At 44.9% G+C, this 14,110-nt stretch overlaps 1 protein-coding gene across 1 annotated transcript in view; it reads left to right on the top strand.

Moving 5' to 3' along the window:
- The window catches only part of LOC131191513 (alpha-2-macroglobulin-like), a 108,624-nt gene extending 95,224 nt beyond the window's left edge, over positions 1-13,400 (top strand). Inside the window, exons 29-36 of the mRNA XM_058169733.1 lie at positions 221-450; positions 634-846; positions 3,099-3,226; positions 3,528-3,618; positions 6,526-6,597; positions 8,177-8,279; positions 9,355-9,396; positions 13,129-13,400. Coding sequence (XP_058025716.1) covers positions 221-450; positions 634-846; positions 3,099-3,226; positions 3,528-3,618; positions 6,526-6,597; positions 8,177-8,279; positions 9,355-9,396; positions 13,129-13,151 — 902 coding nt within the window. The 3' untranslated portion in view covers positions 13,152-13,400. The remainder of the gene's footprint in view (positions 1-220; positions 451-633; positions 847-3,098; positions 3,227-3,527; positions 3,619-6,525; positions 6,598-8,176; positions 8,280-9,354; positions 9,397-13,128) is intronic.
- The last annotated feature ends 710 nt before the right edge of the window (positions 13,401-14,110 follow it).

Raw genomic sequence — 14,110 nt, 5'->3', positions numbered from 1 at the left:
GAGGTTTGTTTGCTCATTCCTGACATTCTGTCCGGGCATGGTGCCAGGGCTGGGGGCTGGAGGCATGCCAGGCCGTTCCTCTTCATTATCAGACTCTGACTCAGATAGCAGGAGATGGGAGGGGCCCGGCTGAGGAGAGGAGGGCGGGCGAGGCACAAAACCTCTGGTGCAGCCTGAATGGGGCCACCCAATGCTAAAACCTTTCATTCTCTTTCTGAAGATGATGGCTCCATTCACTGGGAGAGACCTAAGAAGCAAAAGAAGACACTCGATCTTCCATACTACCACCCCCGGGCACCCTCTGCCGAGGTAGAGATGACAGCCTACGTTCTCCTTGCTTTAACGGCCAAAGAACCGTCCCCGTCTCAGGAAGAATTAACAACAGCAACTGCCATTGTCAAATGGTTGACCAACCAACAGAATCCCAACGGAGGATTCTCTTCCACGCAGGTACGTTGTCTCCCCACAGATTCTCAGAGGATACTGGCAGATGCTCTAATTCTCCTTGCACCAACTTGGTGGACCTGATGTTTTCCCTGTTGTGTCCTTCAGTGGTGCTGAGTCTTACTTCCCAGGATTCCAGCTGTGGTGTGTCATCCAAGAAAGATGTCCTAGCTTTACGTTCTTTTATAGGATACAGTGGTGGCTCTCCAGGCCCTCTGCCAGTACAGGACAATTACTTATTCCAAGGATGGAGTTGACGCTGGAGTGACCTTGAGTTCTGGAGATGTTGCCCTGAGAAAATTCCATGTAGACAGCACCAACTCTCTGCTGCTCCAGTGCCAAGATCTGCCCTCAGTGCCAGGGGACTACACGACTGAGGTGACCGGTTGCATCTTTATGCAGGTGAGTCTCCTGAGCCGGTTGCTGAAGAAGAAAATTGCTTTCCATCACCTGTAAAGATTGCTTGGACAGATTGAAATGCTATACAGTTGGTCTTCGACTTACAAGCATTCATTTAGTGACCATTTGAAGTTACGACGACACTGAAAAATGTACTTACGGCCGTTTTTCACCCTTGCGATCATTGCAGCATCTCTGTGGTCACGTGATCAGAATTTGGCTGCTTGGCAACGGGCTCATATTTATGTCGGTCGCGGTGTCCCAGGGGTCACATGATCACTTTTTGCGACCTTCTGACAAGCAATGGGGAAGCCAGATTCACTTACTGACCATGTTGCTAACTTAACAACTGAGAGTGATTCACTTAATAACTGTGACCAAGAAAGGTCGTGAAATGGGGCAAAATTCACTTAACAGCTGTCTTGCTTAACTACAGAAATTTTGGCTCAGTTGTGGTTGTAAGTCAAGGACTACCTGTATAAATAATCTGAATAAGGCATCAATACAGAAGATGTTGGACTGAAAGGAGATATAGCAATAGCACTTAGACTTATGGACCGCTTCACAGCCCTCTCTAAGTGGTTTATAGCAGGGGTCTCCAACCTTGGCAACTTTAAGACTTGTGGACTTCAACTCCCAGAATCCCTCAGCCAGCTTTGCTGGCTGAGGGATTCTGGGAGTTGAAGTCCACAAGTCTTAAAGTTGCCAAGGTTGGAGACTCCTGGTTTATAGAGCCAGCCTCTTGCCCCCAGCAATCTGGGTCCTCATTTTACCAACCTTGGAAGGATGGAAGGCTGAGTCAACCTTGAGCCAATGAGAATCGAACTGCTGGCAGTCGGCAGAGTTAGCCTGCCAATACTGCATTCTAACCACTGTGCCATCATGGCCTCTGATATGAATGTTCTTCGATAGCCTTCAGGTTCCCCACAAATCCTACCTGGAGATTGGAGCTTGAAGCCCTTCGGTGGGACATCTCCAAGTCCTCTCTTTTCACCCTTGTGAGCACCACACTTGCGGTCACAAGCTGTATCACCTGATGCCCTTGAGAGTAAAGAACATCCATTTCTGGGCGACTCAATTTAGAGGCTTGACTTCAGACAAATTCCAGTGGTGCTTGCTCTAGGTTGAATAGTTCCTGGACTTTGTTCCTTGCCTCTGTGAAGTGATGGGTTCTCCCCAGGGGTGGAATTTAATTTTTTTACTACCAGTTCTGGGGATGTAGCTTGGTGGGCGTGGTGTGGCTTGGGGGCGTGACTTGGTGGGCGTGGCAGGGGAAGGATACTGCAAAATCTCCATTCCCACCCCATTCCAGGGGAAGGATGCTGCAAAATCTCCATTCCCACCCCATTCCAGGGGAAGGATACTGCAAAATCTCCATTCCCACCCCATTCCAGGGGAAGGATACTGCAAAATCTCCATTCCCAGGGGAAAGATACTGCAAAATCCCCATTTCCTCCCCACTCCTTGGGGAAGGATATTGCAAAATCCTCATTCCCTCCCTATTCCTTGGGGAAGGATACTGCAAAATCCCCATTCCCTCCCCACTCCTTGGGGAAGGATATTGCAAAACCCTCATTCCCTCCCCACTCCTTGGGGAAGGATATTGCAAAATCCTCATTCCCTCCCCACTCCTGGGGGAAGGATATTGCAAAATCCCCATTCCCTCCCCACTCCTTGGGGAAGGATACTGCAAAATCCCCATTCCCTCCCCACTCCTTGGGGAAGGATATTGCAAAATCCTCATTCCCTCCCCACTCCTGGGGGAAGGATACTGCAAAATCCCCATTCCCTCCCCACTCCTTGGGGAAGGATACTGCAAAACCCTCATTCCCTCCCCACTCCTGGGGGAAGGATATTGCAAAACCCTCATTCCCTTCCCACTCCTGGGGGAAGGATATTGCAAAATCCCCATTCCCTCTCCACTCCTTGGGGAAGGATACTGCAAAATCCCCATTCCCTCTCCACTCCTTGGGGAAGGATATTGCAAAATCCTCATTCCCTCCCCACTCCTAGGGGAAGGATATTGCAAGATCTCTATTCCCACCCCACTCTGGGGCCAGCCAGAAGTGGTATTTGCTGGTTCTCCCAACAACTCAAAATTTTTGCTACCGGTTCTCCAGAACCTGTCAGAACCTACTGAATTTCACCCCTGGTTCTCCCCCTCTACGGGTCCTTCTGCATTCACGTCTTATCCATGCATCTTACTCCCAGCAGCTGTTTGGAGATAAGGCACGAGTGTGCTGCTTCCTTTTCAGACCAGCTTGAGGTACAACATCCAGCCACCCCAGGAGGAGGCACCATTCAAGTTGCAGGTGCAGACAGTTCCCCAAAACTGCAATGGAGCTAAAACCCACCACACCTTTGACATTGCTATCAACGTCAGGTAATGGGTCAACGCTGAGTATGTGGGTATCTGCATGGGGGAAAGAGAACCTCTTCTTGCTATCTAGCCAGTACTTCTCCTTCAAGGATGGGCAACTTCTAAGGGTTCAAGGGCCACCATTTGGCTCCTCCGCCTTCTGAAAAGCCAATGTTCTGCACTCCAGAAGTTCCATTCAATGGCACCATGGGATGGACGGACACACCCAAGCCTTTATGAACCCGCAGGATTTTGCCCTTAAGTTGTGCACTTTTGCTTTTAAAAAAAAATGTGACATGGCATCTTTCTTTTCCTGATTTCCCAGTTACACTGGCGAACGCGTGGTTTCCAACATGGCAATTGTCCAGATTAAGATGCTATCAGGATACATCCCGGTGAAATCAACAGTAAAGTTGGTAATGACCTTTTTCATTCCTCCAAAGAATTTTTGTTCTTGGCAACAAAACTGGGCATTAAGAGGTTTAGAATTACCCTTTAATATTCAACAGAATAGAATAGAATAGAATAGAATAGAACAGAACAGAACAGAACAGAACAGAACAGAACAGAATAGAATGTTTTATTGGCCAAGTGTGATTGGACACACAAGGAATTTATCTTGGTGCATATGCTCTCAGCGTACATTTTATTTATTTATTTTATTTTTATTTATTTATTTGTCAATCATATATAAGATAACAGATAAGATAAGATAAAATAATTTGGATACATGAAAAGAGTAAGTAAAAAGGAATATTAGGACAGGGACGGTAGGCACGCAGGTGCTCTTATGCACGCCCCTTACAGACCTCTTAGGAATGGGGTGAGGTCAACAGTAAGCTTAAGCTTAAAGGTTTGGGGGTTTGGGGAAGAAACTGCAGAGTCAGGTAGCGCATTCCAGGCATTGACCAGTGTGTTACTGAAGTCATATTTTCTGCAATCAAGTTTGGAGCGGTTTATCTTGAGTTTGTTTCTATTATTTGCTCGTGTATTATTGTGGTTGAAGCTGAAGTAGTCATTGACAGGTAGGACATTGTGGTAGATAATTTTATGTACTATGGTTAGGTCAGACTGAAGTCAGTGTAGTTCTAAGTTGTCCAAGCCCAAAATTTGGAGTCTGGTGGCATAAGGTATTTTGTTGCGAGCACTCTTCTTGTGAAATATCTCTGGACTCTCTCAATTGTATTTATGTCCGATATGCAGTGCGGGTTTTATTTTTATTTTTTTATTTTGTCACAACAGTATATATAAGCATAAGCATGAAAATAACTATATAATATACAAGCATATATATAAGCGTAAGTATGTAATAACTATATTAATTGGATATAATGAAAGGAAACAATAGGACAGGAACGGTAGGCACGTTTGTGCTCTTATGCACGCCCCTTACAGACCTCTTAGGAATGGGGTGAGGTCAATGGTAGATAGTTTTTGGTTGAAGCTTTGGGGATTTTGAGAAGAGACCACAGAGTCAGGTAGTGTGTTCCAAGCATTAACAACTCTGTTACAGAAGTCACATTTTCTGCAATCAACATTGAAATGGTTAACATTAAGTTTAAATCTGTTGTTTGCTCTGGTATTGTTGTGATTGAAGCTGAAGTAGTCTTCAACAGGAAGGACATTGCAATAGATGATTCTATGAGTTAAACACAGGTCCTGTTGAAGGGTTCCAGACAGATGAGCTATATTCAAGAATTGATCTAGCAAAATTGGTCTAGAAAAGATACGTTCATCAAGAATTCTAAGGCACAACACTTAATAATAGTCATAGGGTACAAATAAGCAATCAGGAAACAATATCAATATAAATCGTAAAGATACAAGTCATACAGTCATAAGTGGAAGGAGATGGGTGATGGGAACGATGAGAAGATTAATAGTAGGGCAGATATAGTAAATAGTTTGACTGTTGAGGAAATTATTTGTTTAGGAGAGTGATGGCCTTCGGGGAAAAAACTGTTCTTGTATCTAGTTGTTCTGTAGTTGCCATTGCTATATCTTGAAGCATCAAATCAGCCCGTGGGATTCACGAACCCAGACTGACCACAAAAAATTTTGATCCAACTTGCACAGATGGAGCAGGAAGACTACCTGGCCTCGTTCAGCATGGCCCACCGCAATGTATCTATCGTCTCTGGAGTGTCAGTAAAAATGTAGAACTTAATGAAGTTCAAGACTTCGATCCTGGCGGGGGGGGTGCAGAATTAGCCTACAATACTGCATTCCAATCACTGTGTCACCAACGGTTCTTACATTCTCCATTTTGAGAAAAAGCCCCCTTCCCCTTCCACATGGTGTGGTTTGGTAGTCCTCCATGAGGTTTCCCCTTCCTTTTCTTCATTCCAAGCCAAAGGGTTTGAATTATTTATTTATTTATGTATTTTATTTATTTATTTTGTCAAACACAACAGTATATATATACGTCTAAGCATGAAATAACCATACGAATTGGATACAGTCAAAGGGAACATTAGGACAGGAACGGTAGGCACGTTTCTGCTCTTATGCACGCCCCTTACAGACCTCTTAGGAATGGGGTGAGGTCAATAGTAGATAGTTTTTGGTTAAAGCTTTGGGGATTTTGGGAAGAGACCACAGAGTCTGGTAGTGCATTCCAGGCATTAACAACTCTGTTACTGAAGTCATGTTTTCTATAATCAAGATTGGAGCAGTTCTGTTCTGTCCTCCTTCACCTCCGTCAGAGTGATGGCTTAATTAGCCGGCAATATCAGCTCTGGCAGCAGAATAGCGAGCGTCTGCCAAGTGTTATCTCCCTCGACGCTGATGAGTCACCCAGGAACAAACTTCAGCTCTTAGTTAATCAGTTAATTTGCCTGCTACAAAGAGGCACAGCAGCTCTGGCTGCCTTTATATTCTCTGGGGTGTGGCTCCATGACTCAGCACTTCCTAGGCCTGCCCCACCCCTGCTTCTGTTGTTCCCTCCTCTCCTGCCTACGAAACCTAGGGTCCAACCAAGCCTGATTGCCATCAGCTGGGTCTGAAGGCGTGGTCTGGGGAGGGGGAAAGAGTCAGGGGACAGAGGCTTCATTATCTCTTCCACCTGGCCTGCCTCTGGCTCCTGAAGCTGAGCCAGGGAAGCCGGTGTTCCCGAGGTAAGTCGTGATGACCCTTCCCCCTCACTTTCCAAGTCACTTTCTGGCAGGAGGCCCGGCTCGGGGGGCGCAGACGCAACAAGTTCACTTTAAGTTTAAATCTATTGTGTGCTTGTGTATTGTTGCGATTGAAGCTGAAGTAGTCTTCGATAGGAAGGACATTGTAGCAAATGTATTATGACAACAGCTTTTCCCTTTCTTCACCAGCTCAAGCTGAGACATCATTTCGTCAAGCGGACTGAAATTACAACCACCCAGGTCCTCCTGTATTTGGAAGAGGTGAGTGGGGGGGGGGCTGGTGAACGAGAGCTGCCGTGGGGGAACCCTTCCTCCCTGCAAGAAGATAGGGCTTCAGTGACAAAATTAGCTTTGGTTGCCACAATATAAAAAAGATGACTAGACTCTTGAGAGAAGAGCAGCAAAGATGATTAGGGGACTGGAGGCTAAAACATATGAAGAACGGTTGCAGGAACTCGGTATTTATTTTTATTTATTTATTTTGTCACACAGTATATATAAGCGTAAGCATGAAATAACTATACAATATATAAGCATATATATAAGTATGAGTATGTAATAACTATATTAATTGGATATAACGAAAGGAAACAATAGGACAGGAACGGTAGGCACGCTTGTGCTCTTATGCACACCCCTTACAGACCTCTTAGTCTATGTCTAGTTTAATGAAAAGAAGGACTAGGGGAGACATGATAGCCAGTCTTTCAATATCTCAGGGTGTTGTGTCTCCGTCCTCACTTTGGAGTAACGAGCTGGCCTACAGCCTGTGGTTACACGGCTCCTGTCAGTCCTGGCTGAGAAACCGCAGCTGCCTGTCAAAAAGTTCAAACAGATTAAGACTTCAGCTCACTTCGACACGGTTCAGCTAATTTGCTTCCCATAGAAGTGAGAGCAGTCCCAAAGCTCCTTATATGTCCTGTGGGGTGGGGCTCCTGCCCCACCCATCCCTTTGATGATGCCGCCTCTCTAATCTTCTGAAGCGCGGGTCGGTTCAGGCTTGATTAGTATGGTTATCAGCTGCGTCTGTAGGCGTAGCCTGAGGAAGGGAGGAATCAGGGGATGTCGGCCTCATTACGTCCTCCGACTGGCCTGGTTCTGGCTCCTGGAGCCGGGCCAAAGGAATCGGTGCTCCTGAGGTAAGCCTTACCAGCCCTTCCCCCTCACTCTCGGAGTCACTTTCGGGCATGGGGCCAGGTTCGGGGGCTGGAGCCACAACACAGGGATTGCCACAAAGAAGAGGGAGTTAAGCTATTCTCCAAAGCACCTGAGGGCAGGACAAGAAGCAATGGGTGGAAACTAATCAAGGAGAGAAGCAACTTAGAACTAAGGAGAAATTTCCTGACAGAGCAATTAATCAGTGGAACAATTTGCCTCCAGAAGTTGCGGGTGTTCCATTACTGGTGGTTTTTAAGAAGAGATTGGACAACAATTTGTCTGAAACGGTATAGGATCTCCTCCTTGAGCAGTTGATAAAGTAAGAGAAACCCTTCTCTAGGACTTCACTTTCAGCCTAAGAGGTGTGTGTCCTCTCTGAGGAACATCCCCAGGAGTGAGCTGAAGCTGGTTTCTTTCTCCAGGAATGTCCCTAGACAGTATCCTGTAGTGGGGCGCTCAATTTTTCTCTAGTTGGGAGGGAGTCAGCTAATCAGAGCTCCTCTACGGTCATGGCCAAAATATGTCCTTGGTCTTGCGAGATCAGGTGACCAGGGAACTTGGAAATAGCCCTGGAAGTAGAAGGTCCCCATTAATTCTCTATGCATGCTGGCACGCTTCAGAGAAGACATTTCTCTAACCTGGCCACCTCTTGAACAATCCCATAATCTCTCTTGGTCTGCAGGTCAGTCATCTAAGCCAGAGTTACTCCTTCACAGTGGAGCAGGAGACTCCTGTCCAGGGCCTGAAGCCTGCCTCGGTGAAAGTCTACGATTATTATGAAACCGGTGAGAACGGGATCCCAGTGGGGAGAGAGGCCTGATTAGTGTAGTTAATTTTGGTGGCTCAACGGACTAAGTCTGTCTGTTATTAACACAGCTGCTTGCAATTAGTGCAAGTTCAAGTCCCACCAGGCCCAAGGTTGACTCAGCCTTCCATCCTTTATAAGGTAGGTAAAATGAGGACCCAGATTGTTGGGGGCAATTAAGTTGACTTTGTATATAATATACAAATGGATGAAGACTATTCCTTAACACATTGTAAGCCGCCCTGAGTCTTCGGAGAAGGGCGGGATATAAATTCAAATAAATAAAAAAAAATTCTATTGTTTTTCAAAATCCATCTCCATCTTCCAAGTTTATCCCAAACTTCCGTTCCAAGGTCCCTTCCAACTCTGTTAATCTACTCCAGTGGTAGTCAATCTAGTGCCTACTAGTGGGTGTTCCAGCGTTAATGGTGGGCGGTAGGGGTTTTGTCCGATACTGAAGCGTTTTCCTTTTTTTTAATCTAATTGACTTTTTTTAAAAAAATCATAGCGTTATTTAAAAACATTTTCATTAGGTTTTCATAAAATTCCCCATGACAATTTAAATTTCTGAAAATATACTATTTGTATCGCCCACGCATAAATTTAGTTCACGTTAGGTAAGTGAAACTAAATGACGCTATAGTGCGACTGCAAACAAAAGAGCCTCGTCCCAGAATAGCTCGCGCATCTCCCCCCACACCACCCAGCTGTAACAGACAAGCAGAGCTGGTATCCAGCACCCCCCCACAAACCCAATCCACGATGCGCGAGAGGCATGCCCAGCGCATCATTATGGAACCGGTGGCCGGTTAGAAAATTTTACTACTAACAGAGATACAAAAGTGGGCGGTAGGTATAAAAAGGTTGACTACCCCTGGTCTAATCTAATCTAAAAATTTACCTCAAACCTCAAAGGTGTTTTCAAAGTGATAAGGGTTCTGACACCAGTTCATGAAAACAATCTAATGCAGCATGAGGACTAACGACCCTGGTGTCCTTTGACCAAATTAAGGAAGGAGCTCTGACAGTTCTTCCTCTTTTGTTTGTGTTTTCAGACGATTTTGCCATCTCGGAGTACATCGCCCCCTGCAGCACAGGTGGAGTATAAACAGCCATTGATTATTGCCCAAATTCCCAATTTTAGGCGTTTCTTTTCTTCTCCTCCTCAGTGATCATCACAGGGTTGTTTTAGTTCAACAAGAACTTCTAAATGATTCAATTTCATCCTGTTTTTGCAAAGCTAAAAACAAACTCTTCAAAAAGGGGAGTTAGAGCACTATGGAGCCCTTTTTAAAAAGTGAATTTTGTTATAATGGCATGGAACCACACTTTGCAATCCGTATTATGGGTGAAATCTGGCTGAAGCCCATTTGGGATCCTGCACTACAGAAATCAGCCTTTCTTGTGGCTGGGATAACCTCACAGAATAGTCTGGGTTTCTATGAAAATGCTATATTGACACCAGTGGTGAAATCCAATTTTTTTTACTACCGGTTCAGTGGACGTGGCTTGGTGGGGATGGCAGGGGAAGGATACTGCAAAATCCCCATTCCCTCCCCACTCCTGAGAGAAGGATATTGCAAAATCTCCATTCCCTCCCCATTCCTGGGGCCAGCCAGAGGTGGTATTTGCCGGTTCTCCGAACTACTCAAAATTTCCGCTGCCAGTTCTCCAGAACCTGTCAGAACCTGTTGGATTTCACCACTGATTGACACCTTCCCCAAAATGCCTTGGTAAGACAATGCTTTCATCTAGTTTTGCATCCAGTTTTGGTTGCCACTACGTAAAAAAGATGTTGAGACTCTAGAAAGAGTGCAGAGAAGAGCAACAAAGATGATTAGAATAGAATAGAATAGAATTTTATTGGCCAAGTGTGATGGGACACACAAGGAATTTGTCTTGGTGCATATGCTCTCAGTGTACATACAAGAAAAGATACGTTCATCAAGGTACAACATTTACAACACAATTGATGATCAATATATCAATATAAATCATAAGGCTTGCCAGCAACAAGTTATAGTCATACAGTCATAAGTGGAAAGAGATTGGTGATGGGAACTATGAAACGATTAATAGTAGTGCAGATTCAGTAAATAGTCTGACAGTGTTGAGGGAATTATTTGTTTAGCAGAGTGATGGCCTTCGGGAAAAAACTGTTCTTGTGTCTAGTTGTTCTGGTGTGCAGTGCTCTATAGCGTCGTTTTGAGGGTAGGAGTTGAAACAGTTTATGTCCAGGATGTGAGGGATCTGCAAATATTTTCATGGCTAAAACCTAATGAAGAACAGTTGCTGGAATTAGATATGCATAGTTTAATAAAAAGAAGGACTGTTAATGGACAGACCAGGTGACATAATAGCAGTCTTCCAATATTTGAGGGGATGCTACAAAGAAGAGGGGTTCAACCAATTCTCCAAAGTACCTTAAGGCAGAACAAGAAGCAATGGATGGAAACTAATCATGGAGAGAAGGAACCTAGAACTAAGGAGAAGTTTCTTGATAGGGAGAACAATTAATCAGTGGAATGGATTGTCTTCAGAAGAGGTTTTTAAGAAGAGATTGGATAACCATTTGTTTAAAACGGTATAGGGTTTCCTACTTGAGCAGGAGGTTGGATTAGAAGACTTCCAAAGTCCCTTCCAACTCTGTTATTCTGTATCTTGCTATTTATTTATTTATTTATTTATTTATTTATTTATTTATTTATTTATTTATTTATTTATTTATTTATTTATTTATTTTGTCACAACAGTATATATAAGCATAAGCATGAAATAACTATACAATATATATGAATATATATAAGCATAAGTATGTAATAACTATATGAAATTGGATACAGTCAAAGGGAACATTAGGACAGGAACGGTAGGCACGCTTGTGCTCTTATGCACGCCCCTTACAGACCTCTTAGGAATGGGGTGAGGTCAATAGTAGACAGTCTTTGGTTAAAGCTTTGGGGATTTTGGGAAGAGACCACAGAGTCAGGTAGTGTATTCCAAGTATTAACAACTCTGTTACTGAAGTCATATTTTCTGCAATCAAGATTGGAGCGGTTCACATTAAACTTAAATCTATTGTGTGCTCGTTTATTGTTGCAATTGAAACTGAAGTAGTCTTCAACAGGAAGGACATTGTAATAGATGATTCTATGAGTTAAACTCAGGTCATGTCGAAGGCGGCTACTAGACCGAGCAACTTTGTCAAGATCACATGTGCTCATTGTCCCGTCCAGTTGTGCTGGATCCAAGCAAAACCCACTTTAGTCGAACATTTTGCTTCTTATGGGACCAACCACTTGCTTCTGCTTCCAGATGATCCAGATGATCTTCTGCTTGTGTTTGGAAATCTGTAGCCCAGATACATGTTCAAGACAGTTTTTTTAGGATCAGTTAGATCCGATCTTTTCCTGCATTTTTCCACACTAAGAAAACTGCAGTTTTAACAAAGACATATGCATATAAACTAGACAGCGGTATAGTGGCCATTCAAAATCTAAAATAATCTGAGTTAAAGCCATCTTAAAATACTGGGAACATGGGAAAGGTCTTCACCTGGTACTAAAGTGAGAGTCATGTGAACATCAGTGAAGCCTCTTTAGGGAATAATTACAAAGATAGTGTGCTGCTATCATAGAAAAATCACTCCCCCCGGTAAAGACCATCTCACCTTTCTTGGTTTTTGGGTAGAAAACAATATAAAGCTAAAATCCTCCCATTCAACATCCTCCTTCAGAACCCCAATCTGAAGTCCTTGACTTATGACCACAATTGAGCCCAACATTTATGTTGTTAAGTGAGAAATGTGTTAGGGTTTTGCTCCATTTTACGACTTTTCTTGCCATCGTTGTTAAGTGAATCGGTGCAATTGTTAAACACAATGTAAGCCACCCTGCGTCTTCGGAGAAGGGCGGGATATATATGTAAAATTTAAAAAAAACAAAACCGTTAGTCACACAGTTGTTAAAAAGTTGCAAAAGGGGATCGCATGACTCTGGGACACTGCCTGTTGTGTCCCACTCCTCTCACGGCTGGGTCGGGGAAGTCTGTATCAAGCATGGCCACAAAGCCTCTGCAGCTTTGCCAAAGTTCTGTCAGAGTTCTCAGGGCAGGCAGGAGTCCAAGATGTGACTTCACAATCCAGATTAGACTTTGCCTGACTCAGAGAATGCCAGAAAGCAGATCCTTTATATACGTAGGCCATGGGGTGTGGCTCCGTGACTCAGCACTTATCCAGGCCTGCCCCTCCCTTCCTTTTGCTGACGTCGCCTCTCCATTCTCCGGAAGTGTGGATCCCTCCACCCTCCAGCTGCCGGCAATTCCAGCTCGTGACTGGCTTCATACTCCTCAGGCTCACAAGCTGTGGGGGAGAGGTTTAGTTGCTCCGTTTGTCTGGGCATGGTGCCAGGACTGGGGGCTGGAGGCATGCCAGGCCATTCGTCTTGCTCGGTCTGTCCGGGCATGGTGCCAGGACTGGGGGCTGGAGGCATGCCAGGCTGTTCGTCTTCATTATCCGTCTCTGGCTGAGATAACAGGAGATGAGAGGGGCCCGGCTGCGGAGAGGGGGGCGAGCAAGGCACAACACTGCCACTGACATAAATGCGAAGCAGCTGTCAAGCATCCGAATGTAAATCACGTTATCTGGGGGATGCTGCAAGGCTGGTAAGGGTGGAAAATAATCACAAGTCACTTTTTTCAGGGCCTTTGTAACTTTGAGCAGTCACTAAATGAACTGTTATAGGTTGAGGACTACCTGTATAGACAATTCTTACCTGAAGCATATTGGCTGAATCTTGCATCTAATAATTTTCATGTTTTTTCTTTGACAGACGAAGATGTCAAAAAACATTAAACAGGAAAATCTCTGGCCAAACCACAAGGAAGAGAATCAAGGAAGAATCAACCAAGTCTGCTGTCCTCCCCTTTTTTTTCTATACAAAAACCTACTAAATAAATGTGCCCAACTTAGACCGTCTTCCAGGAGACTGGCTACTTACATTTTCACCAGTGATGGTAACAGAAGACTGGGCTGCAGATCGCCACCGGAGATCTACAGCAGAAATATTTTCTCTTTCTCCAATCGTTGGATGAAATAAAACAAGGTTTTTCTATTCCATCAGGGTTTCTCAAGTGAATCTTTAACTTGAGGGTGTGGTAAGAGGTGTTTGTAGGGAGAGTCGGGATATGGGAGACAGGTTTGCTAAGAGTTGCTCTCAACATTGGAGAGAACCAGGACAATGATGGGGGTGGGGGTGAGGCACCAAGGTGGGGATTGAAGGAAGCCAAAGCAAATTAAGAGTGGAAAAAAATTGGATATGGATTAATATTTTGTAGGTAGAATTTGTTCTGTCCCCCTTTGCCTTCGTCCGAGCGATGGCTTAATTAGCCAGCACTATCAGCTCTGGCAGCAAAATAGTGAGCGTCTGCCAAGTGTCTCCGTTATCTCCCTCGACGCCAATAAGTCACCCAGGAACTGCTTAATTAAGCAGTTAATTTGCCTGCTACGAAGAGGCACAGCAACTCTTTCTGCCTTTATATCCTGTGGGGTGTGGCTCCATGACTCAGCACTTCCTAGGCCTGCCCCATCCTGCTTCTGTTGTTCCCGCCTCTCCTGCCTATGAAACCTAGGGTCCAGCCAGGCCTGATTGCCATCAGCTGGGTCGGGAGGCGTGGCCAGGGGGGGAAGAGTCAGGGGACGGAGGCCTCGTTATCTCTCCCACCTGGCCTGCCTCTGGCCCCTGGAGCTGAGCCAGGGAAGCCGGTGCTCCCGAGGTAAGTCCTGACGGCCCTTCCCCCTCACTTTCCAAGTCA

The sequence above is a fragment of the Ahaetulla prasina genome, chromosome 2 (genome assembly GCF_028640845.1).
Source record: "Ahaetulla prasina isolate Xishuangbanna chromosome 2, ASM2864084v1, whole genome shotgun sequence".
In the NCBI taxonomy this organism is placed as follows: Eukaryota; Metazoa; Chordata; class Lepidosauria; order Squamata; family Colubridae; genus Ahaetulla; species Ahaetulla prasina.
Note: the sequence above shows the minus strand (reverse complement) of the source record. Positions and strands in the feature narration are given on the sequence as shown.